This window comes from Thermobia domestica, chromosome 11, assembly GCF_964235325.1.
Source record: "Thermobia domestica chromosome 11, izTheDome1.hap1.1, whole genome shotgun sequence".
Taxonomy (NCBI): Eukaryota; Metazoa; Arthropoda; class Insecta; order Zygentoma; family Lepismatidae; genus Thermobia; species Thermobia domestica.
The window spans coordinates 75,279,309-75,305,222 of record NC_137464.1 but is presented as its reverse complement, the minus strand read 5'-3'; the positions used below and the strand labels follow the sequence as shown (position 1 = coordinate 75,305,222).

Here is a 25,914-nt window from a genome sequence, read left to right as displayed (position 1 = left end):
TACAAATGCTCTATGTGCCCACCAGCAGCAGCACTAACAACATCTAGACGACAGCTAAATTCGTCACAAACTTACGTCAGGAAGGCCGACCTGGAGTCTTACCTTTGTACAAGCATCCTGTTTCTTCAAAGGGGCGATACCAACGACGAATGTTTTTGGGTGCAGGTGGATCAATGCCAAAACGCCGAAGGAAAGCACGCTGAACCGAATTCACTGGCTCAGTCTTTGCAAACTGGAGCACACAAAATACCTTTTGTTGAGCGGACGCCATCTTACTTCTGACATCTAACAGCGATTTTCTGAAACTCCAAGACACGCCCATTTCCTTGCCAGCACGTCCCACGTTCCGTAATTATTATAGTCCAAAATCAGGTCATTCTTTTTGAAACACGGTGTAATATTTTCGAATCACAATAAATGTATACCGAATTTTAACATCTACAGGTTCCATTCTCTTTAGGCAAATGATACATCAGTGGATGTCAGCTATATCCTTTAGAAAAGGTTATCAATTTACATGACATTAAATAAACTTTTTACTCGAGAAAATAATGCATCTGAGACGTTTCATAACTGTTGCCACTATATTAAAATATAGAGTAAATCAGTATGAGTGACATATTTAAGTAAATAGACAATGATCTCAGTATTGTATTATTATTATTACTATCAAATAGTTAGACGTTTTAAGGGAAGCAAGTTCTACTTAAGAAACAAACACAAAATCTACGAATCACGTTACACATTAGAAGCCCAAATGTACTCAAAACTCTACAGCCACGTATTCCACGTTATGTCAGGAAAATTAAGCACATGCTGAAACAGAAATTGTATAAGGGAAAAGAAAATAATTTACTGTTAAAATACAGAAATAATATTGCAAAACATATTGTCTCATGCACTCCCTTTTATTTTAATGTTGGATTTTTAGCTTTCTTTTCTCAGCATGCAGACTAGAAGAAACAGTCTTTAGGCCGCAAATGTTGTATTTCCCCTACAAAAGATATGATATAGGAAAAACAAACCTGACTATTATCTGATGTCATGAGAGGACATCGGCAGATCATCTATAAACAACAAGAAATTATTATTTACTTAAGCTTTAACTGCATGTGTTTTATGGGTGTTTACAAAACAAAGATTAAATTTAAAATTCCAACAATGATAACAGCAGCAAAATGAAAAATATTAAAACACACAAACTCGCTAAACGTGAATGTTGGAAATTTATACATTTGTACCAGATATGAAATATTGATCTGACTGAAGTGCCAAATATAGTATCAAAAGATTCAGAAAAAACAACAATACACCTTGTTCGTTAAGTTATGGTTGCATTATTCCAACGACGCACCGCACATCGTGATACCGGTGTCAGATTGCCTATTCCGCTATCTGTTTTCGCAATAGGATTTGGTTTTCTAGTTATATTTTTTCATTTAAAGTCCGACTTCTAGAGATAGATTTGAAGAATAAATTATAGCCAACGTCAGAACACTCTAAGTATTCATAGTTCTACAAATTGGAGAAGTCCACGGTGAAAAAAAGGCGATACAATTATAGTGATTAAAAAGTTTTCGTACACTAGAATATATATAAACTTCAAGGGCGAAAACCTGACCGTCAGGTCGGCCATAATAACTCACTTCTTGGACAAACTGTATAGTTTTGCCGATTTTTAATCATCTTGCAAAATTAAGATTTTATTCAATTGAACGAAAAACTTATTTTCTTGCTTTGCTTTGAATGCTTTGGAGCCGGTGAGAAACGACTACTTTTCTCTGCACACAGACTTACTGGCTCCGTTCATAATACAAAGGAATCATTCTTTATTGAACTAAATGTTTATCTCATTAGCAAAGTGCTTCGAAACAGCAAACTTTTTTCTTTTCTTGAGTGAAGTTACTAACTCATGATTTTCGCTACTAAGACTATTTTGTATATACTTTTCATATAAATGATTATCAACGCTTGGAAACCTTTTTAGATATGAAATTGTTACACTGTTGACAGGTGCAAGTCCGACACACCGACGTTTTATTATCTCAACTACGGTGAGAACTGTGCTTGTAATCTGTGAGAATTGCAGACAGAATTGTCAGTCTCCACAACTGCCAGTCTCTATTCTTTTTTATTAAACTGTTTTATATTGGACTAGTATGTGAAAATTAGTTACAGACTGAATTCTTAAAGTTAGTTTGCAATACTTATTTAATTGCAATCTCGAGTTCTTCGTTTTTCACGGGATTAAAAGACGTGTTGCCAGAACTATTCAATATACCATAACTATATTTGCATTAATTATGAATGAAAAACTTGTGAATTTTCCATAGCAAATCTTAAAAGACACTGCCAACCAAAGACAATATGACGGGATCTCCCCGAGTGTTGGCAAAAGCGAGGAGTTCGCGCTTGGTGTTCATATAAAGTAAGGCACGTAAAAGCCTCCGTTGGACGAACTTCTTTATATTCTAGTATGCATATGACTTCCAATAAGTATTAATTTTTTTGTGCGATTATAACTACAGCCTCAATAGAGAAAGTGAACAAAATCTATCTTCTATCTATATATATAAAAGAGAACGTACAAATCCTTTGTCCGCTCATCACGCTAATACGGCTGAACCAATTTCTTTCATTTTTGGGGGGTTATTAGGATTTGGACCCTAGATGGTTTTTATCATATCACTTTAATTTTTAATTACCAGTGTCTTGAGATAATTGACCATTCAAGTGTCCTCCTTTGTTAGTTCATCATAGGTATAAAAATAAACGTATGTATATGCAACCCGCATGACCGTGTCACTCGGCGGGTTAACATAAATGACAGGCGTTATAATGGTTTTTATCATATCACTTGAAAGCGAAAAAGTAAAAATTATCTAAGTAACAAAGTTTATTGCGTTCGGGGGTGACCGCAGCGAAGCGGGGCGGGTTAACATAAATGACAGGCGATATAATGTTAACATTTACTGCAATCTTCTATGGTTTTTATCATATCACTTGAAAGCGAAAAAGTAAAAATTATCTAAGTAACAAAGTTTATTGCGTTCCGGGGTGACCGCAGCGAAGCGGGGTGAACGCTGCTAGTTCTGTATAATTTTATAAAGTGCGTCGTTCTTGAAACAACAAGACCTCACTGGAAATTAGTGCTTTACCCAACCCCCATACTTACTGTCCCTGTTTTACAGTGAAAGCCCAACTCCGACGTAAACAGTGTTTTAGTGCATGTAATAAGAGGAATAACCATAAGGGCTATATTCTAAGTTCTTCCATTTGTCATACATATACCTTGTATTTTTCTTGTTGTACTAAGTGTTTCATATTTCTGAAGTGTGTGCGTAGTGTTGTTCGCTCAAACATTCATGCTTTATCAATTGGAAATTTGTGTGTTATCAATATCCTTTCTTTTACTACATATATATACGCATACATTCAATAAATAGAATTCATTTAAGATATTTTTTTCTTTTTTATTCGTATGTGTGTGAATACTTATGCAATCATCAGCTTGCCAGTCGTATATATGCATACATGTGTGCAAAAGTAAAATACAATCAAACCGGATTTCCGAACCACTGAGGCTACCCATGTCGTATCATTTTTTTTTTAAATTTTTATTTATTTTTTTATTGTTGCTAATTTGCGCTTGAACACGACATGAACTCTGAACCAGCTTGTTATCAATTGTTTTTTTAGGGACTATTCTAGGAGCCAGAACCGAAGGGAGACGGTACGTAGCAAACTTCAGTTGTTGCACACATATAATTGAATCGTAAAAGCAGAACAACTTCAGACGTGCTTACGACGGGTCCCAGAAACGACAAGGGTGAAATTTATTAAAACATTGCAAGCAAACTGCTCAAGGCTGCTATCTCCATGAGATAAACCGAATGTTTTCGATAGAAATATTATATATATATGGGTAATTCAGGATTTCATAACCGCGAAATGTGATACAGGATTCTATTCTATGAAGAACAAAGAAAAGTTCCTATACTCACGTGTTCTATATCGAATGGATTTTGGATGAGAGGTAGTTAACCCTTTCGCTAATTTGAAACAACATTCACTAAAATATTTATGAAACATGCTGGAATTGTTGTAAGGATACATTTCATACTTGATATGACTAGTAAATACAAGTGGGCTTTCTATCAGTAAATAGCATGTTGCAGTGGTGTCAATGAAGAGAAAAGGATAGAGCGGTTCCTGAGACTAAATTACACTTCTTGGGTGGCAGCGCAGTCTCCAACGAAAATTTGAGTAAAGACATTGTTTTGTCTGTTGGACTCATAGGAATACTTTTATGTTGTTTGCTATAATAATAGCTGACATATTGTTTTCTTTTCTAAAAGAACTAATTTTAATGAACAGTACATAATTCAACATTTTTCTTGTGTATACTATAGATTATTGGACAACAGTAATTAATATACAATACAAAGATGTGAACTCTAAGAACAAAATCACTACTTTACTACTACAATTGATAATAATACTAACAATACAGTAATAATTATAATCATCTATTTTGAGTAACAATATTTCCTAATAGTTAACAATAACCACTCCCCTATGTTCACTGACTGCTTATATGTGAAAATGAATAATAATAATGATGATGCTAAACAAGAACGTGCTTTACTTTTCATTATTAAGACAAGAGTTGTATTAAAGGTAAATAAGATAACAATTCATTATATAAAACCATCAAGTACCGGTATTTATTCCATGTCAAGCACAATATAATTTATTAACTAAGCAATATCAACATAGTATATAAATTACAGACAGCTTTCACCTTTTTCCTTTACGATAGTGCAATATTTAACAAGCTACACCGCCAACCCATACCAAGCATACTACCATTAACAGATCGTAACCACATCTAGATTTGAGCATTAATATTTGTGGAACCGATTTTTAACATATAGCATACGGTGAACCGAAGGCATGACGTCATTAACTTATAATAATACTAGTAAAATTGATAACACTATTGGAGAGAGAGAGAGAGAGAGAAATTACACGTACCTAATTACTTTGCAAAGTAGCTACAGCTGAGATTTTGGTGGAATTCACTGCGACAGAGATCTGCTAATACTGTGACGACTGACTTTCGCACTCGTTACAAAGAAATAGACGACGAGGGTGGGCTTTCTACGTTCTATTTATTTAAAACTGCCTGACAGTTTTAGTTCTGCAGAATACTCTGATACATTACGTTTACACCTTTTGCGATAGGAATGCTTCTGCTACTGTTGAAAAGTATCGACATTTTCCTAATGAATTAATTTCAGATAGTAGTGTGTTTATACTTCCAATTCTTCAACTAATCACTGAGCAAAGCAAACGTACTTTCATTATGTTATGTGGTGAATACCTACCATACCTACCATCAACTAGGCATTATACATACCTACTATCATTATATATATCCGGTACGCTGGACCCCAGGTTCATAATGGTTAAAAAACCGCATACCTTTCAGGGTATTATTATTTTTAGTAGTAGCATATCACTGAAGTTTTGTAACTAAAAACTCTTACGTACATATATTAAGATGCTTTAAAAATGTGATTCTTACATTTTAATTTTACAATACAATAAACGTAATGACAATATTTCTTAGTAATTTATTTCTTGTTTTTTTTTTCTCTTTCTGTAAACGGGCAAAAGTAAGCTGCTATTGCTTGTTTTCAAAAGGCATCTGATGGGTTCAAAGCCTTTATGATTTATATTACCCTGCGAAAAAGGAAGTGCGAGGACGTGCCAGCGAGCGAGAGACAGAAGGGCCTAAATATTTCTAGTCCCTGAATACAATTAGCTGATTTCAAGAAGGAACAAAAACTCGTAGCTCTTTCTCTAAAATGAAAACACGAGAAATTAAAACAATAAAAACTGATTTTCAATAAAACTAGTCCTATATATTTATTAATTGGTATTTTCAAAGTTTCTCGTTAACCTCTTTTTAAGACAGAAGAGAAAATAGTTTTCTTCATAAAGGTGTCGGTGCGTCGTACCGTTGCGTACCGCCGAAAAATCATATTATATATATATATAAATCTAATATCGTATAACACTTTGGCTTAATTCAGAAAATGTGGTCTATATGAGCATTAACATAATAAAACATTGATATTATACATTACGAACATAAAAGAATATCTTTTCTGTGCTATGAGACAGCTAATGCATACCTGTAACGTGACTGATAACTGACAGCCCCTTGAGATATACAAAGAAACCAGAACAGATACAAAAGGTGCTAAATCCCCCCGCCCGGACTTTAGTTGGCGAAACTTTTGAAAATGAAATGAAATATTTGAGTTTTACGTCCCACGATTATGCTGGTTGGGCTAAAGGAGATAGTGATGATGAGTAATGAATGAAATGGTGGAATGAAGAAAGTGGGAGGAAACGGGAGAGCCCCGAAGAAACCCACGCACACGGTGTTTGTCCACCACACAGTTCACTTAGCGGGGGGCTGGGATCGAACCGGCGAAACTTTTACATGATATTTTTTTTAAAAAAATAAAACTGTTTGTTTTGCTCAATCATTAGTTTAACATTTAATTATAGTACACAATAGGCAAAACTAAACGGCATGACAAACATATTGGCATTTTAAGGCGGCGCTCCAAGTTCCCTTTAAATGCTCCTAGCAAATGAGAGGCCAGCGGTATTGCCACGTTTATTTTGTACACATCCACGTCTATTCCCTGTCACCTGATCGCGCTGTAGTTTGTCTGCTTAGCCATAGCCACACCCCTTTACCACTTGGCAACGTTGCGCCAGAGCTTGCGTATTATTCGTTTAGCTGAAATGCCAAGATGTTTGTCACAGGCTTTAGTATAATGGAGAATATTTCAGTTCTTGTATGAATATGGTATGCTTCCAACATCTAAACGAGAAATTCAAAGTGTGGAGAAATAGGAACGAATTCTTGAAATGGATCAGCGCACACCAACAACTAGCACAAAACACGGGTATGACTATGAACATCCGCAAGAAAGAGAGGCAAGAGCGACCCGTGACCCCTCCCTGGAATTCAGTGAATCAATAATTTTGATTACTGTTCCGGGCACGAGTAATATTTCCTAATTTTGGTTTTCCCTTTTTTCTTCATATCTTTACGTTTCCAATTTCCGTTGTAAAAATGCTTATTATATGCACTAGGTGGTCAGCTCATACAAAAGCATCTGTCTTTTTGCTGAAAACTACGTCGTGACTGTGAATACCTGAATGGTAAAGCAAATCAGCCTCAGCATTCCATTTCCTTCGCCTGACTGTTATATGCCAAAAACCTATATTTTTAAAAAATACTACAAACTCCTACAAATCCCCACGAACGCTCATGAGTATGGTTAACACCAAATGAGGAGCAATTGTATTCATTCCATCTCCAGAGGGTGCAAAATCTACATTCTGGTCTCAGTACATCTGAAATTTTACCAATGGTACAATGCGGCAAGAATTTAAATATGGTAAAATATCTTTAAGCGCAGTAAACTCTCTTTTAAGGAGCGCGCTCCTTGTTAACAGTGTAGTTTTGGCGCACCACATGTTGAAAGATTTACAGGTAAAATTCAATACTTTACATAAAAAGTCATGTTTATAACTTATAAGGAACAAATTTCTGCAGGTGGCAGGATAAAGTAATACAGCTGTATTTCAATTTACAAGTGTCGGGTTACTAGTGTGAAATCGTTACAAGTGGTTTTCGATGGATAAAATGAGTGCATATGAAAGATGGCGCTATTAGATGTTATTTTCCACCGGCGGCATATTTCTACACGGTATACAGAACCCGTATTTGTTTACAAGTGATGTGTTACTAGTATGACACTATGACAAGTGGTATTGAAACACTTATCATTATAGAAACCTATTTCTATCCACTGCCTTCACTTGCGCGCATACAAACCATCGCTAACGCGCCTCCTCCCTGTGGACGCACAACCGTCTGGGACCTCCAGCTTCGCCCTGCCCCGACTCCGTTAGATAGCATTCATTTTTTTAATGACCACCTAGCACGTCTTTGTTTGTTTTTGAACTGTAGTTTTTATGCTACATATCTGAAAGCCGTATTTTTATGCAAATCGTAAAATAATTTTGAATTTTCAACAATTATTATGTACCCCTTGAATTTGATCTACGCCAAATGAGATTTTTCATGTCGCCCAGTGGAAGCCTTTCAGGAGACAATAAGAAGGAAATTAGTGGAAGAACTATAACTTTTCAAGAATTCTTTCTAGCGGTGCGACAAAAGCACACCTGTAGGCTCGGGACACTCGTACTTATTTCGTATTTGCTGTAACAACAATGGAATTTGAACTATATAATGGCTTTACATGAACCACTGTACACGACTCATCCAAGAGATTCTACTAAGACCATAGGATTACTCAATACCCTTGTTTCGTAAAACACAAGAACAAAACGACCTGCAATGTTGCAATATATTAGTTATGACGTTTGAGACTTTATGAACTTGTGATGCTCCAGCTTTCGCTTTTACATCACAATTTTTCAGGTCACTGATGTTTAATGGTGCTTATATGTATGATTGACCTGCACAGTTATGTTTATTATTTATGTTTCAATGTTATTTGTTAGTTTAATTATATTTTGTTTTAGTTGAGGTAATCTGAACCTGCACCGAAGGTTACAGACTAGTGATTGGCAATGTGAAATAATTTTGGTGCCAATGTACATTTGCTAAAAGAAGAAAAAATTGTAATTATTAAGATTACAAGTAAGAAGGTAATTTAGCAAGTGAATTCTAAATCCAATTTCCTAGATTTTGATTATGTTTCTGAAGTCACAAAACGGATACGAATCTGAATAAGTATTTAGAATACGTTTTAAACGTTATAAAATAATTATAACAAATTAGATTAATATTTATTTGTGGCATAAGTGAGAGTAATAATGAAACAGGAATAACTAGCTAATTCCGGCAGGATTATCATGCCACAGCTTTCTCCCAAATGTTCTTCATAATGCATTAAGTTAAATCTTGAAGCCAAATCTAAATTTCTGTATACATAAACTAATACTAATAATTCTCAAATGTGGGACATTTAATTGTGTTTACTAGTAATAAAAATGTCTAAATTTTGATATCAGTATTTCGTAGAAAACATAGATGTTTGTGTCTGACGTTACTTATAATTTTAGTCATGAAATGACGATTAAGTTGATTGTTGATTGGAGAATAAACGCCAAACCTTCTGAAGCGATGAAATCTTTTTATAAATATGGATTTTATGAATTTTCATGAAAGGAAGTGCAAGTCTAATTGTGTAATTGTAATCTGTAGCGATGAATAAAAATACGTAATATGAAAAGTGAGTAATATGAAGAATAAGATAAGAAAATAATAAATAAATAATAAGTAATTTATAAATAAATAATAGAGCTACGTACGAAGAAATGAATGTATAAATAAGTGAAATGATAAAATAATTAAGGAATCTGAATAACACATATAATTGTTTTATATATTAAGCTACAAGATAACAAACACAATTATTTTAATTTATAATTCATGAAAGTTAACTAATTGAAGTCAATACATCTGAAAAGTCATCGTAGAAAGAAGTCTAACCAATTATTTATGATCATGACCAACATCTAAAGTTGAAGATTAATGACGATGATGGAAAGTAATGAAATTATGACATAATTTGAAATACGTTTGTCAGTTCAGGAACTGTTTTAGTTATTGTAATTAATCATTATTGAACCTTACTATTTTGGAAACAAAATATAAACCATAAAATTTGAAACTACTTTGTTGCTTGTTTTCAGAAGTTAAGTATGTTTGCATATAGAGAGTTCATGTTTCATGTCATAATCCTTTAAATCAACTACAATTTTAAATCTATTACCTTCAGATGCAAAGGTTTGGAAAATCTTAGGTTACGTCGACTCTCTGGGGTAAGGTCAACTCGTTCAACGAATCTGGATGCGTTGAAGTATATTTTTCTAGAACAATGTTTCTAGTGGCGACTCAAGGGCTTTAGTAAGTGTCACCTATCGCCTGTCATAATGATCAATATCGATAGCGTGGCATTACAAATACTATCAAACCGTTGCGTGAACAAAAGGGAGCAATACAAACTTATATTGATTATTACAATGAACTTTTTTGCTCGTAGTCATGCTTATTTTATTTTACTTTAATTTCTCTATATAACTGTCAAATCGGGTTAAGTGCTGTATCGTCGGACCAATTTTAGGAAATTTATCGGGTCAATTGGAGAATTTAAGTTCGTGAGGAAGAATGAGTGAAAGTCAAGTAAGGGGAATAATAAAAGTTAAAAAAGTGGTTGTGTTTGTTGGTTGTTTTTGATGTTGTAAGCGGTACTGTATGTCGAGATGGATAGACTATTTTGCGGAGAGGTACACTTGTTTTACTATACGGATCCATAGATTGTAAAATGCAGAGAAAAATTTGAGAAATCTTTAATTTGCCCATTTCATGTCGAGAAAAGAACCAAACCAACACCTGCGGGGCGTCTAATCCGTTCCTACTACTATTACTTATCCTATGGATCCGTATAATAATACTACTTGCCTAATGTAACGTAATCTTACGTGACTTAATGTAATCTAACCAAATATAACCCAATTAAGTACATTTTCGTACTTTTCTTCGATTTTCAAATTGGTCCGGCGATACAGCACTAATGCCGTCAAATCAAACAGCCAGATAAAATTTTAACGCGAATCGTCTTGAAATGTGACGTTAACCTAATAATTTGAATTTCATGAATCACGTAGGAAGAAGAAGCATTATCTTGAAGGACCTTTTTTTCTATTTCAATCTTTTCTAGGGTTTTCTACATTATTGAGAGGTAGCTGTGTTAGCTAAGTCCTCTATTACACTATTTTTGTAATACGATAATGTTATTGTAAGACCCTTCATATAATAATGCGTTATATTTCGTTGTGGTTCCCTGTGTGTAAAGAAATCCTTGGAAGAAGTTAATTTTCTCTTATTTTGACATCTCTAGATTGTTGCTATGATTATTATGTTTATGGTTACAACATTTTTTGGTAATCTTTCAAGGTTTTCATATGTGGATTTTTGAACGTGTTGGAAAGTATTTCCCTGATTTTGTAAATTTATGTATACATAGTAAAATCAATTCCTTCTTATTATATTCTTGTCCACTTTCGCTAGATACTTCATCTATTAAAAAAAAAAAAAAAAAAAAAAAAGTGTCATTTATTTGTATAAATTCAATGATCAAATGTGTTAAATTGCAATCATTCATAGCCAAAATGTTTTTGACTTAGAAAGGACCGTATCTCACATGTCTATACATTTTTTTTTTTTTTTAAATATATGACCTGCCTTAACTTTCTCAAGTGCAAAAATAATACGATCTATTTTACCAATGTCTTTTTTGCGACAACATACATTACTATCTGACTTTCTGATTTATTATATTATTATTATTATTATTATTATTATTATTATTATTATTATTATTATTATTATTATTATTATTATTATTATTATTATTGTTATTATTGTTATTATTATTATTATATTATTATTATTATTATTATTATTATTATTATTATTATAATATTATTATTATTATTATTATTATTATTATTATTATTATTATTATTATTATTATGTATAGCATACCTGAGTTATATACCCATATTTATCCTCCCTTGAGAAAAGTACCAATTCGCACACTGCCCAGCGCAGATAAATTCCATTAACCTACACAGTATCAACGTAATGTTCGGGAACCAATACCAATAAAGGAGAAGGGCAAACACGACTTAATTCAAACCACCAACAGGGGATAATTAATGCTATTGTGAACCCACGTGGATGGCCCTGTGCATAATGCTCAAAAAAGGTCTCGCGCTCTACTTGAAAGTGAACCGTAACTGAGGTCATCTCAAATGTAGGTAGAATACGCTATTGTTGGACTACTTCGTTCGCAAAGCAAAGTTGGAGCATTTGAAATAGCCGGGAGGTGACCGTTTTTACACTTACTATATACACACAAATATTAATAAACGCAATGAACAATTAGCCGAAGCAGTAGTTCTCGACATCGGCAGCTACTAACATTGGTGCCAATGTTATGCCTAAGTGTGAATCCCATGATGAAAGAACTGTAGCTGTGACATCACTCAATGTATCTCTGTAGTTTTGAAATCGCTTACCAAACAGATTACAGTCCACATGAGGACAGAGGTGTAAGTGATGACAATGGCAAATACAGAAAAGCTCTGGCTGTATGTCAATAATTTTGTTGCAAAACTTTGATACCTTGTCTGTTTGCGATGACATTGTGATTCATTTCTAGTAATCTGACCCAGCAATGTTCCGAACCCACGGTTTCATCTTCTGTAAGGAATATGATTAAAATGCAGCTTCGGGTCTCCACACAGGAACACACGCACCTGATGGTGACCGGGCGTTTTTGGATAGCATCTTGATGATCAGGTGCTATAGGCCTGCTTTCTTCAAGCCCCGTACCAATACGATGCAAAATCATTCTCCATTATTCCTCAGTTTAAGGAGTGCCTAGGACTCGATATGTCTGGAGTCAGTTTCTGGATTTTCCACATATTCCAACATTTTAATTTTGTCTTGCTGCCAGACATCAAAATACTGCAATGGTGCACGTACATACAGTCTGTTGGCTACCTTATGAACATTCTCTCGGAGATACCATTGTCTACGGGTGGGAGAGGAAATCATTGTCTACAGTTAGGGATAGAAGCTAATCTGAAAGAATAACATGGATGTCCACGTGTTTGATTTCCCAGTGATGTCTGTGCAAAATTTCGAAATGCCTCCCGGCAGAACAGTAAGGAAGTTGTAAGGATATGGTACTACATACTCTGGTTTAAGAATCTATTCACCATGTTTTTACAAGAATATGAACCCAAATAAAGATTAAAAGGATTGAATACTTGCATATTACCTGATTCTTTAGTTCTTAAGTAAAACTGAGATTATTATTACTGAATCTACTTAACAAAAATACGAAGTTGGGTTTTATTTAACATTGAATAAAATTTGGAAGAAGAGTCTTTGTACCGACCGGATATGAATTTTCCAACAATGACAAATAATTAAACAGAATAGTATTCCTTTATACTTTGTGAAATAATCTACTTTTACACAATACTGTGACTAAAGTACTGTGAGATATTTCAAGGAGTAGAAATTAGAGTAATTAACGATTCTCGCAGCTCAAGAGGTGAACTAGTGAAATTAATATAGACCTTTTAATATTCCAATCTGAAAACCAGTCATTGGCGACTTCTTCTCATAAGTGTTCGACCAAAGTATTGTAGTTTCGAGATACAATAATATCAAACTATAGGTATGCTCGAGTGGTTGGGAACATCGGATTCTACACAAAACTGTTATGCTCAGCTGGTTGACGGTTATTTCCATAGGAGTAGGACTAAATAATACCAGTGGCTTTCTGAGGAGATGAAAAAAAGCATTCGTCAAGTACCCCGTACGATAAAGAAAATTCCAAACTTTAACAGCCACTTCACACACAATATTTGCTTTCTAAGCACACACAGTCTTGCAAAACATGTGTGCAAGGGTATTAGTTTTTTTCACATAGATGAGCCTGGGATGGGTAAAAAATAATAAATAAGTGGCAAAACACGAAAGAAAGAAAAAACGAACAAAACATACAGAATTAAAATTAATATTTTAAGAAAAAGACAATAATACGTAAAGAACGATAACATTATTAATATGAAAAGGTTGAAACTACAACTTACCGCACTGGTGTCCTCACCACTGATGGACACCCTCTGGAAATGAGGGACAAAATCATGTTCATCCAACTTAAATGAATGATCTCCATCGTCTGGAACTAATGCAATCGATTGCTGGTCTAGTGTGCTGCGCTTCTCTTGTTCAACCCTGTAATGAGAACCTTACTTTTTAAAAAATATACACTAAACAGATGAACAAGAACAATATTAAGTCACTACTATATTTTTTAAAAAGGTTTGAGTATTTTTTTCATTATAAGTTGAACAAATTGATTGCTTGAAATGTACAGTGTGTATTTAATTATATGGCATGTTTTCTATTTTAATTTCGAGCTACAATAGAAGAGAAGGAAATATTGAGATTTTAATGGATTTACATGTTTCATGGTCCCTCATGCCGAAAAAAAGAGGCTTTCGGGTCGTCATCTATTCAGATTGCACAATGCGTTCAATAAGTTCCGCGACTTTCCCGAAATAAAATACTAAACGATGTCAGAAAAATGTTTTACCACGTTAATTTACTACATGCATCCCTTCCCACGCCACATTCTCGAGAGACTGGTCGTAGAGACTCTGAGACACTCGAGGAGAGTTGTCCACTAGGAAGAGAAGCACGTTGCAAACACAATAATCGTTCCTGATACCGGTACTTAACACTGTACGGTTTAATATTATCAACACTTTACAGACGAAGATTTCTTTTGGTGTTTTTCCCAAATTCGTAGAAAAGGCACACTCATATATATATATATAATTTTAAAACATTTTTGAAAATTACGAAGCTTGCTATATAAATGTAAAAAGAATCTATCTTAATAGACATTTGTTCTACGAGGGACATAGCCAGCCGGAATGTGTTAACGTCTGCTGTTCCTAAAGGGTTTGGGGAACAAGACTCCTTCCCACATAAAATGAAGTAGTAATTAGTATTTTGAAAGCCAGCTACGAATTACCTCATTAGTACAGTCCTCCTGACTCAAACAGATTTTTTAACGCCTATCATATATCCAAGTCATTTCCAACTCAATGCTCTGTAATCTACGTCGTCGTCTTCTCATCTTCCTCGGTGAGAGTGGAAAGATCTGTAGGTAATCTGACGTTGATAAAAGAGTGATGACAGGCAAACAAAAACAGCGATAACGTAGTCCAGTGGTTCTCAACCTTTTTGACTGACGACATACTTTACAGAACGTCCAGCACATCGCGACATACTTATTTGATATCAATAATAATAATAATAATAAATATCTATTATAATAGTGAAACCAATTAGTTTTTATAATGACTCTATATAGCATTAAGCATTATTGCTACCACTGGAGGTGTTGACTGATATAGTCTGTCTCGATTTTAACTAATTATTATTAAATTCTTCATGATCCTTAAATTCTAAAATTTCGCGACACACCTTAGGGGACTGTGTGACACACCAGCATGTTGCGACATATCGGTTAAGAACTACTAGTGTAGTCGGTGGTTTTACAGGCAAACTATCTGCAAGTCTGTCATTCCATTGCTGTTTGTTAAAAAAAAAAAAAAAAAAAAAAAGCTTTGCTTAATGACGACCACTATCAAATTAAAAAGAAAAAGAAAACATCATAGACTAATAATTATCGGGTTTACAAAAAATTATATGGAAAGTTTTGTTCTGTATTTGACTGCTTGACATTGAGAGTTTTGAAGATTCTAGTAATTAACGCCTAGTGACACAAATTATTCATGCTTTTCGACAAAAAGTTTATTTTGTGTATTTTTTTTTTCGAAAAATGCATTATTGATATAGTATTTTCCTTTTTTTAAAAAAAAAACTCTCTAGTTTGTATGATTTCAACTTGCTAAAGTCCTAAAAGAGAAAGTCTGCCCTTCCTTATAGTTAACTTTTTGTATAACGAGATTTTCGTGATGTGTAACACACTTGTGACAGGTAAGAAAAGAGACCATCACAGCGAATAAAATTAAGTCGCAATTAATCTAGAAAAAACACCTGCCAACATTTCATCAGAAGCTGACAAACACAATTCTTTTATCATTCCAACGTCAGCACAACTTTCAGTGATAGTGTTTGACATTCATTAGCTGTTGTGATCTTAAGTTCTTGAAAACAATGATCTCTCAAGTGATACACAAAACTGTCAGAAGAACATTATCTCTAACTAAAGGGATTCGAAATTTTTAGCCATTAGTTGCATAGGGGTAGCCAAAATTATTTGATGGGGAATATGTCACAAGTCTAATAATAATAATACCCTTCCTATTATATTTCGTTCACTTCTTTCCCTGACATGTCCCTCTCCACTCCACTTAAACATGCACTCTCCGAATTTAAAGTTTACCAATACGAACATCAAAATTTCAAAATGAGAGAATGAAAATTACAATGTACTATAGTGATTATTTCTTTTCTCAATTTCCAAATTATGTTATGCATAAATGTCGGAAGTCTTACATAGAACAGCTGTCCATCCGTTCCTCTGTTGATAGGTACCAGAGCAAAAACGGTAATAGATCGAGTAACTGTATTTTTGTTATCGATTCAGCGTCCGAAGAGTAAGTTTTCTCTCTTCCGTTAACCCTCAATTCAAACCGAAAGTGGGAGAGATCACCAGTTTCCAGTTTCAACATTATTCGCTATATACCGTATATATATAGAACAAAAACGGTAATATATAACAATAAGCTGTTTTTTTTAATCGACTCAGTATCTCAAGAAAAGATATCATCTCTAGGTAGACCTGCTGTTTAATGCAGAATTTGAATCTCATACGCTCCTACCGAGAATCGAACCCACATATCTTACGTGAAATACGTGTTTGCTAACCATACACCCACAAGGAAATATGCGTGAAATTCTGCAAGTCTAGCGAGGAGCAAATTTACGAACTCTCGTAAATTTCTCCGCCTTAAATCTGCCTTTATTAGTTGACAATTGACTATTTTATAGTTTTTTTTTATATATTACAAGTCTAACATTTATATATTCGTATGTAGCTTCACATGCTTGTTTTCACAACATTTTAAAGGTAATTCACGAATATCCATTCGTTCCCTAAATGTTTGAAATAATAATAATTAAAAAAAAAAAAAAACGTAAACCTACATCACATGTTATTAAATTCTGAAATTGTAAAGTGTATTAAGAAAGTTTATATATATATAATTTGTATATGAGCGTCGCACGCATTACGGAGTCCTCTCGCGCTTGAAACAATATGAGTCAGTCTTGTAGGGCGACAAGCAGTTTTTTCTCCCACTTTCATTGTGTGAAGCGCGCAAAACCAGCAGAGCAGAGAGACCCCACCCTCCTGTCCGCCTTCTCTCTTTTCCCGTCAGCCGTAAGAAAGTAGCTAGATGCACTTTTTTCAGTCACGTTGGAAATGTGATTACATTATACGTACGGGAGGTGTTTAAACAGCGGTTCTCTGAAGCAGGATAACGGGAGAAAGAGCCATTCCAGAACATGTGAACAGTGGGTAACATCAAGCATCGTGATTTATGCTAGGTTGCAAAATCCATTGTAGATATCAATTAGGACGCAGATTCCATAATAAAATAACTAAACATTTTGTTCCGTTGCTCTTTATTCCTATTCAGGAATAAATGTCTACAATTATTTTATAGTTGTTATTTTTTGTATTAATTGGGAAGGAATGTGACTTTGTGACTACATTACAGAGCCGCCCCTGATACTACATTAAAATTACATACCAATATACGTAGTTCCAAATTAACAGTAACCTCTGATAAGCCGTCGGTTTCAACTCCGTCCTGCCACACTCGTCCATTTCGGAGTTAAGATGTTCAATTTATCTGGTTGTTAGAAGGATAACTCGTTCCAATATAAGATACCACAAAATCCAAAGAAAAATCAAGCAAAACTTCTTTCCCATTAACTAACTCCCTAGCTCATAAATCCGACGTTTCCAAAGGATTTATTTATTTCTAGTTTAATAATTTTTTAGGCAAATAACGGAATATTTAGACATGATAGGCCCTATGCAGAGTCGTTCTGACGCGCGATCAGTGCCATACTAAAGAGTTCGACTAACATGTTTCCTGCAGTAGTCAGGCGTTTAGTATGATGCTAATCATACGTCAAAACGACTATGCATAAGGCCCGATTTCTTTTTCATGATTTCACGAAATAGTGAATGTGCTGTAGAAAACTAAACGATCCGTGAACAAAGCACGTTCACCATTAGCAAGAAAGTATCGTCTTCCCATCTTGTCCTGTATGTACCGTCTTGGGGTAATGGACGTAAGGCGTAGGACTATTATTTACAGGAAGTGAACATCAAGACCTTACAGGACTCAAGGGAGACGTTCACGCAAACATTATTAGTCTATCAAGCAACGATGTTTATCAGAAAAAGAAAGTGTTTGGAAGGGGGAGGAGGTTATCGTTGATGGAAACACGAAATAAAAAAATAAAAAAAAGTGATGTGATCGAGCGCCCTACTGAGCTTTTTCCTCTTACCCTGTGGATGGATAACTCGCCGACACAAATTTTATCTTCTCTGCGGTTGAAAGGCTCCCATCGTGGTACTGCAATGAAATCAATTCGCGGGCGCACACACGACGCCACTTAGCTCCCGAGGACGAACAGAAGAACAAGCAAAAACACAATGAAATATGTTATTCTATTGTGCTCTCCTGCGCCTGAAACGAAACTTTACTAATAATAGGATGTAGATTTTATAGGTGCAAGTTGACGACTTTATACCGAAACCGAAAAATATTTTTTTTCTTAACTTTCTCGCCAATTTGAAAATACATCTAACGCATCATATTATCATCGGGATCTCCAGGGGTGGACTGGCCCGGTTCGTCCTCCCCTTTAGGGTCTCCTCTTCCTAAAAATTATTGAATAATGAAAATAAAATGTAGGCTCTAAATTGAGAAATTTGATGTAATAAGGGCGTAAGCGAGATTACTCCCTTTTTGCATCAAACGCATAAGTGGCTTTCACCATGCTTGTTTAGCCTATTGTCAAAATGTCAACTCAATATCGGAATAAAATGCTGCATATTACATTGTTTTATGTAAGAAAAAAGCATTACTCAAATTTTCAACATTGTTTTTCTCCAACTGCATGTTTCAGACTTATGCCCTTATTGCATCAAACTCCTCAATTTATAAATGAATAAACTGGTCTAGTGGTTACAGCGCGTGTCTTTCGTACGAGGGTAAAGTTAGATTCACGATAACGTTATTTTATAATTTTTGACCCCTCTCCCTTTTGCCTGGAGGTTCTCTTGGCCACGGGCACTGTCGTTACAACAGTTCAAACTCTTGTGGAGGCTATGGTTCGATTTTATATAGCTAATATATAAAATTGAAAGTGACTATGTCTATGACTTCGTACCAGCCGACCGATCTCGATCAAATTTATAGCATAGATGAGGTTCGGGCCTTGGATAAATTTTATCATTTTTACTTTGACGGTACAGCTTAGGGGAGGGCGAAGGGGAAGATATTTAAAATTGATTGAAAATGACCGGTATTAGTATCGAATTCATAGTTTCCGGGGTGGCTGACATGAACTGAGACACTTCGAATGCTGTTAAAATCCAAATTCAGGCCTACAACTTGGGGAGGGGTAAGTGGGAGATATTTATACTAAAATATAATCGAAAATGACACATATTATTGTCGAATCCATAGTTTTCGGGATCATTGAGATGAATAGTGACACTTCTAATGCCGTTTAAATCCAAATTTGACACCAATTGCCCTTTGCGTCCAAAATGAAACGTATTCTCCCCATGCGAAGAACGGGCAAACCAATAGTATATGTACATATCACCTTCTATTATGTAATTACTGATACGTGATTATCCTCGAATTAAGAAGCTTCAGTGCACCGCGTGATTTTCAGTGGTAGTTCTTGAGAAAAGTCTCATTTGTAAAAATTTAATTTTATCGCTACACGTTACATAAAACAGCTTCAGAAAGTTGTATACAAGAGTTAGTATAGCAGGTTGTCTAAAAAGTATTGAGCCCTTGGAGATGAAAGTTTGGAATACATTTATTGTGATTTGAAAATAACATTACGCAATTCACATATTTAGCACTTTGTTCAATGACCTTCTGCAATTTTCCGGCAACACAATAATTCCGTTACTAGAGAATTCATATGGTTTCTGGTCAAAACAGTATGACACGTGCTTTTCACAGCCCTCCTTTGAAACTAACACTTTTCAGAGACTTCTGAAGACTCCGAAAAAAAATTAGGATGACGGTGTCAGGTTCGGGCTATACGGTGGACGCATTAAAACTTTACAGCCAACTTACCCAATTTCTGAGGAGTTATTAAATACGCATGCGGTCTAGTGTTGTCAACGTGTTATACGACACCCTTTCTGTTGAACAGTTCCGGCCATTTCTTTTAAACTGCTAGTGCACTCGCACTAACTGTCAACATCCGAGTCCATTGTTCTGCCCGCCAGCGGCAGTTCATATATACAAAAGGTCTTCCAATCCCAGAAAAGCAAGCATAACCTTCCTCGGCGGCACAGACTGTAGAGCTGCTTCTTGCTTCGATTACGATCTTTATCGCACATGGTTTTAGTAGGATACCTACTTTACCTATCTCGTGATCAACGCTGGCTGAAGTTTGTTACGCTTCAATAGAAATTCGGAAATCAAGTAAATGCTTTAGCCATCCTATATACATTTTATCGCATTTCTAAAACCACAACTTCTTAGTCTAACTAAACACCTTTTTAAACTTCTGTTACTATTTCCTAATTGGTTTCCCAATTTACGTGTGCAATATCTTGCCTCGTTTCCATCTTGTAGATAAGTTTTGCTGAGTTAAGTAAAGTTCCCTACGAGACAAAGTGTTGAGACTCTCTCACGTCGAAAAGTGCATCAATTTCTATTGGAGAGTTGTCTCGTCTTGTGCCTTGTTACGAAAATTCTGTCTCGTCTCGCGAGCAACCCTAAATATACAGAAAATACACAATTCTCGATATGTTTCGTAACAATACCGTTCTCAGATTGTTCCTATACTGAAAAACCTAGGAATTGACTTTCCTTATACACAATGCAGGGGCTGATCCAGGACGGACTTCTTGGGGGGGGGGGTAATACTGCTATTTAGAGCTACTTTTAAGAGCTCCAAACTCTAAGATGGGTTTTATTTATATATGTAAAATAAGAAAGTTTCATCTTCTGGGGGGATCGCCCCACTGGACCCGCCTTTGACACAATGTTTAGATAATTTCTTTCTTTCTTTCTTTCTTTTTTTTTTTTTTAAACTGATCCGTCTTTTTCCTTTTACTTTCGTCTACCTGTTCAGCTACACGTGGCTCATCTTTTTTTCTTAGGATCTTTTTTATGCGCCCTTCTTTTACTTCTATACTCATTTGTCTCTACATCTGTACTTGTTCTTTTTTTCACCACAGTTGCAAAGAAGATAAGCACATATCCAAACGAATAAGTGAACAAAAATGAACATAAAGAAGCATAACAAAAAAAAGAGGAAAACAACTTAAGAAAAACATCAACAGACCTGTAGAGGAACAGATAATCAAAATTGAAACAAAATTAGGCGGAGCATAGAAAAAGTGAAAGGAAAGAAAGCGAAGCATAGGGAAATTGAAGGGAACAAGGGTAGACTAGCAAAACTGAAACGAAAGAGGGCGTAACGTAGAAAACTGAAAGGATCTTCAATTAGTTCATAAGAAAAGCTCGATTGCTAGGATTTTCACAAGGAAAGAGTCTGAGGACGACACTGTAAGGTGTCAAAACAAAATAAGAACTGAATGCTTTATTTTTATATTTAAAACACACTGTTTTTTTTTTTTTTTTTTTTCGTTCTCGTTAGTTTAAACATAGCTTTTTCATTCATGTACCTGAGAGTCTCTCTATAATGCACAGTGCATTAAATAAGTTCCGGGACTACCACGAAATAATAATTAATGTCAGAAAAAATATTATGATGTTAGTTCTCTACACATCTTTTTTTTTTCACCATACACTAGCGGGACCGGTCGTAGAGACTCCGAAACGTCAGAGGAAAATCGTAAAATGAAATGCTGTTCAACACCGTCGTTATATTCGCTTGAAAACTCTCGTCCTTAAGCAAAAATGACGAGGGTGCTGAAAAGCATTCCATTTTACGATCTTCCTCGGGCGTTCCAGAGTGTTTATGACTGGTCCCGCTAGCGTGTAGTGCGGGAAGAAACTACATTATTTCGAGGTAGTCCCGGAACTTATGGAACGGACTGAGTGTATATTATATATATATATATATATATATATATATATATATATATATATATATATATATATATATATATATATATATATATGTGTGTGTGTGTGTGTGTGTGTGTTAATTAATATGTAAAACTACTTCCCCTCTCAGTTTCAATTTTGATATCTCAATTTAACTGAAATCGCAATCCATATTCCTTACTTATTAAAATTTCCCAAGTAATACAGTTCTTATGAAATCTCTCTAGATTCCATGTCCGTTATTTGTTATATCATAGCTACCTTACTTCATAGAAGTTGCTAATTAAATACAGTGCTAGGCCCTACAGACTAAATTTTGATGGTAGTTGTTTTTCTATTATTATTATTATTATTATTTTGAAAGTTGTAAGGAAAAAGTTCCATAGTGATGAATTAAAAATCCATTTGAACACATTATGACTGAAAGAAAAAAATGCTATTTACGTATGTAATTTATTTTTTCTGAACTGAAACCTAAAAATGCATTTAAAATGGTGGATGATTGAATTTGCTGAGTTAGAAAATGGAAACTGCAGGTGCTGATGGGGAATGGTGGGATGTATGTAATAATAACTCTGTAGTTTTCCCCATTCAACCTAACCCTTTTTACGGTGAAATATCTCATCTGAACGCCATTTAATGTCCTAGTCGTTGCACGACACACTTGTAGGATTTCTATGACCCAGTAAGAGCCAGTTTAATTTCCACACGGAAACAGTCACCGGGAAATGGAGAAGGGGAAACAGACAGGCGCACGTTAACATCGATAAACTCACTTCTCGGGTCGGGTTGTTTTAAAAATTAAGACATTAATGTTTCATGGTTATCGAAAGAGTTGAGAACGCCATTTCAGTTATTCTTTTTTCTCTCTCCTTTTACCAAGTGCAGAATGTTGTTATTAACAGAATTAGGATTTTTACGGACAAGTACCATAGGCAAACAAGAAAAACTTATTCACTCGAAATGGCAACTCTGTCGAACTTGTAATATGTATAAGGTTCTTCTAAAAACTAACCTTAAGACTTTCTTTGCCAAAATAATTTAATTGTTGCTTACTGAAGTAGATAGCCCACTCTTCTATTTCTTCCTTTTTTTAATTTTACCTGCGTCATTTAGAACAAGAAAAAGCATAAATTGCTTGATCTTGTGAAAATTCTCGCACAACAAATAACACATTCAATCCACTATAATCGCGAAAGTTGAAATGCAATCTTAAAAAGTAGCTGGCTGATTAAGGGAATAAAGGACCAACATGGGAAAATTATCCCTATTCCTTCCCAACTGGGAGCAACATTTAACATGTCGGGTATTTTCGGAGAGCTCGCTTTTGCTCTAAAAGTGCGCATTTGCAATTCCTAACCCCAATAACCATTGCGTGCAATCTTGTAAAAAATGAGTTTTTGTGCTTTCTGTCCGTTTATAACACCGAGGATATGAATGACTGAACTTACTAGAACTGAAGTGGGCTCTGAATTACATCTGTGCTTGAATTCGGTGCAGCTGGCGGATGCAGAAATCATCATGCAAGATCAACAATCCTCATGATATACGCCGTTCTTCTTCACATGGTTTAGCTTCCGAGAGCGCTGGGTTATAATACCACACCACCGGTCTCGGCTTACAGCCTTCTAGGCAAAACTAAAATTAACTTGGGTATACAAGCCACGAAGAAATAAAAGTCAGCCCGAAAATCTTCTAGTGGTGTGAGCTTAGGATCTATATGGTCCCCTAAAACTGTGGTATAATCATGGGCACTGACGCGACCGGTAAGAGTCAGCACAGGATCCACTGGAAACCAGGATATTGTGGTCAACAAGATCATAGAGCCGCCGCCATGTTTCACATTTGGGCAGAGGCACTATGGATCATACGTTTCTTTGGATGTCTGCCACACACAAAAACATTGCTCGTGATTTAAAATAAAGTGTACGATTATTCACCCGAACATATCATACGTTTTTAATCATCAGTGGTCCATATACACATTCGCAGCACCAATCGCGTTTTGCTAAAGTGTTATGATCCCTTACCTTGCTTAAGATGATGCTTCAGTTACTCCATAACTTGCAACACAGTCGTACGACTAATCTGAGTTTTAATGATCAGCGGAATCTGACACTGTTTTTTTTTTTTTTTTTTTTTTTTTTTTTTTAAATCACTGTTCCTCTTCGCCGATGTGGTTTTGCCGTGAATTTCGTAGGACATAGTCACCTTGGACATTGTCCCTTACGACACACCCAACATACTTGGCACCTCTCTTACGGCATTTTACTTTGGTTGTAACTGGGCTCCAACATTCAAAGCGGTCGTCAATTTTACGTTATCACCATGTATATTAGCTCAGTAGTACGGAGCTTTCCGTAACGTCACCACCAACAACCGGGTGATCATTGCCTACCCAGGCATCTGCCTTATTTCCAACTCCAGTTGTTTTATTATTTAATAACCTCATATACTTGGTGGCCGGGAATTAATTTTCTTTTGAAAATTGTTCATATTATATATATATATATATATATATATATATATATATATATATATATATATATATATATATATATATATATATATACAGTGGTGTATTTAAGGGGGGGCTTCCGGGCTTAAGCCCCCCCGAAATCTTACTTACTATAGTAAAGTATATGAAATATCTTGCAGCTTTTTCACATTTTCAGGCAACCCCCCCCCCCGAAAGTTAGCAAAGCCCCTCCCGAAACAAAATCGTAAATACGCCACTGTATATATTTCAAAAATGTAATCAATTATCATGAAACAAAGAACATTTGTTCCTTAAATTGATAGAATTTATTACATGATATCTCATTAATGTCTCAGCTCGTATCAGCTACAACGCTTAACCTTGCGTGAGCGGGTCAGCTAGAATATCGGTACGAAGTATGGCAGTCCGTGGTATGAATACAGAGATGGTGGTGGAATAGAAAGGATCTCATGCCTCGGTAGATGCGAAGAGCATAAGGAATTGCCATTTGAAACTAATGGACACAGATTCTGTAGCAAGTGTTAGGAGACGTGGTCGGCCTCCAACATCCAGGACGGAGGAAAAAAGTGCAAATGGTTGAGGAAATGTTCATTCGAAGTGCTCAGAAATCACAAAGACAAGCACCTCACGGAAGTGGTTCAAGCCGACACACAATCCGAACTATTCTGAAAAAAAGTTGAATTTTGTCAATGAAACCACATTACTACCAGGAATTATCGCCGGAAGACTGTAATAATCGGTTGGAGTACGGGGAGATGATGCTTGCTTAGTATGAAAACTGGTCCGTTTTTGGTAAAATCCTGTGGACAGAATAAGCCGTGTTTCATGTTAGAAGAATGTTTGCCGAAACAATTATTATCACTGGGTAGCAAGGTATCCGACGATAGTTGTAGGAAAAAGCCAATATCGCCCAAACGTGTCAGTGTAGTGTGGCATGACATCCAGAGAAGTTGTGACTCTATACGTCACTTGGGACAATGTACAACAGTGTCTTCCTATGCTTGAAGATTATCTTCAGGGTATTGTATCCTCGTAAGGTAATTACAACGACCTAATCTTTATGCAAGACGGAGCTCCGCCTCATTCCGCATGTCCTGTCCGTCCGTTGCTCGACACCCTTTTCCATGACGCTGTTTGGGGCGTTGTGGTTCCCCTTGAATGGCCAGTAAGGAGTCTTGACATAACCCCTGCGACTTCTTCCTCCGGGGGTTGACGAAAGAGGAAGTTTATCGCACAAAACCAAAGATCTTGATGAACTGGAGGAACGAATTCGCCAAGTTCTTCCAAAAGCATCGCTAGGATATCTGCATGCCATAAATCTGTCGTAATGATCCCCAACCGTTTACGAAAGCTGGTGGATAATGCTAGTGCTTAGT

General features: G+C 35.5%; 1 protein-coding gene across 7 annotated transcripts in view; it reads right to left on the bottom strand.

Moving 5' to 3' along the window:
• LOC145664180 (AMP deaminase 2-like) overlaps window positions 1-25,914 on the bottom strand; it is a gene marked incomplete at its 3' end in the record, with an annotated part of 333,717 nt that overhangs the window by 55,949 nt on the left and 251,854 nt on the right. For 6 of the 7 annotated variants that reach the window (XM_081730614.1, XM_081730616.1, XM_081730612.1 and 3 more), the window contains 2 exon segments: window positions 1,026-1,067; window positions 13,801-13,945. In XM_081730614.1, coding sequence (XP_081586740.1) covers window positions 1,026-1,067; window positions 13,801-13,945 — 187 coding nt within the window. 7 annotated transcript variants of the gene reach the window in all.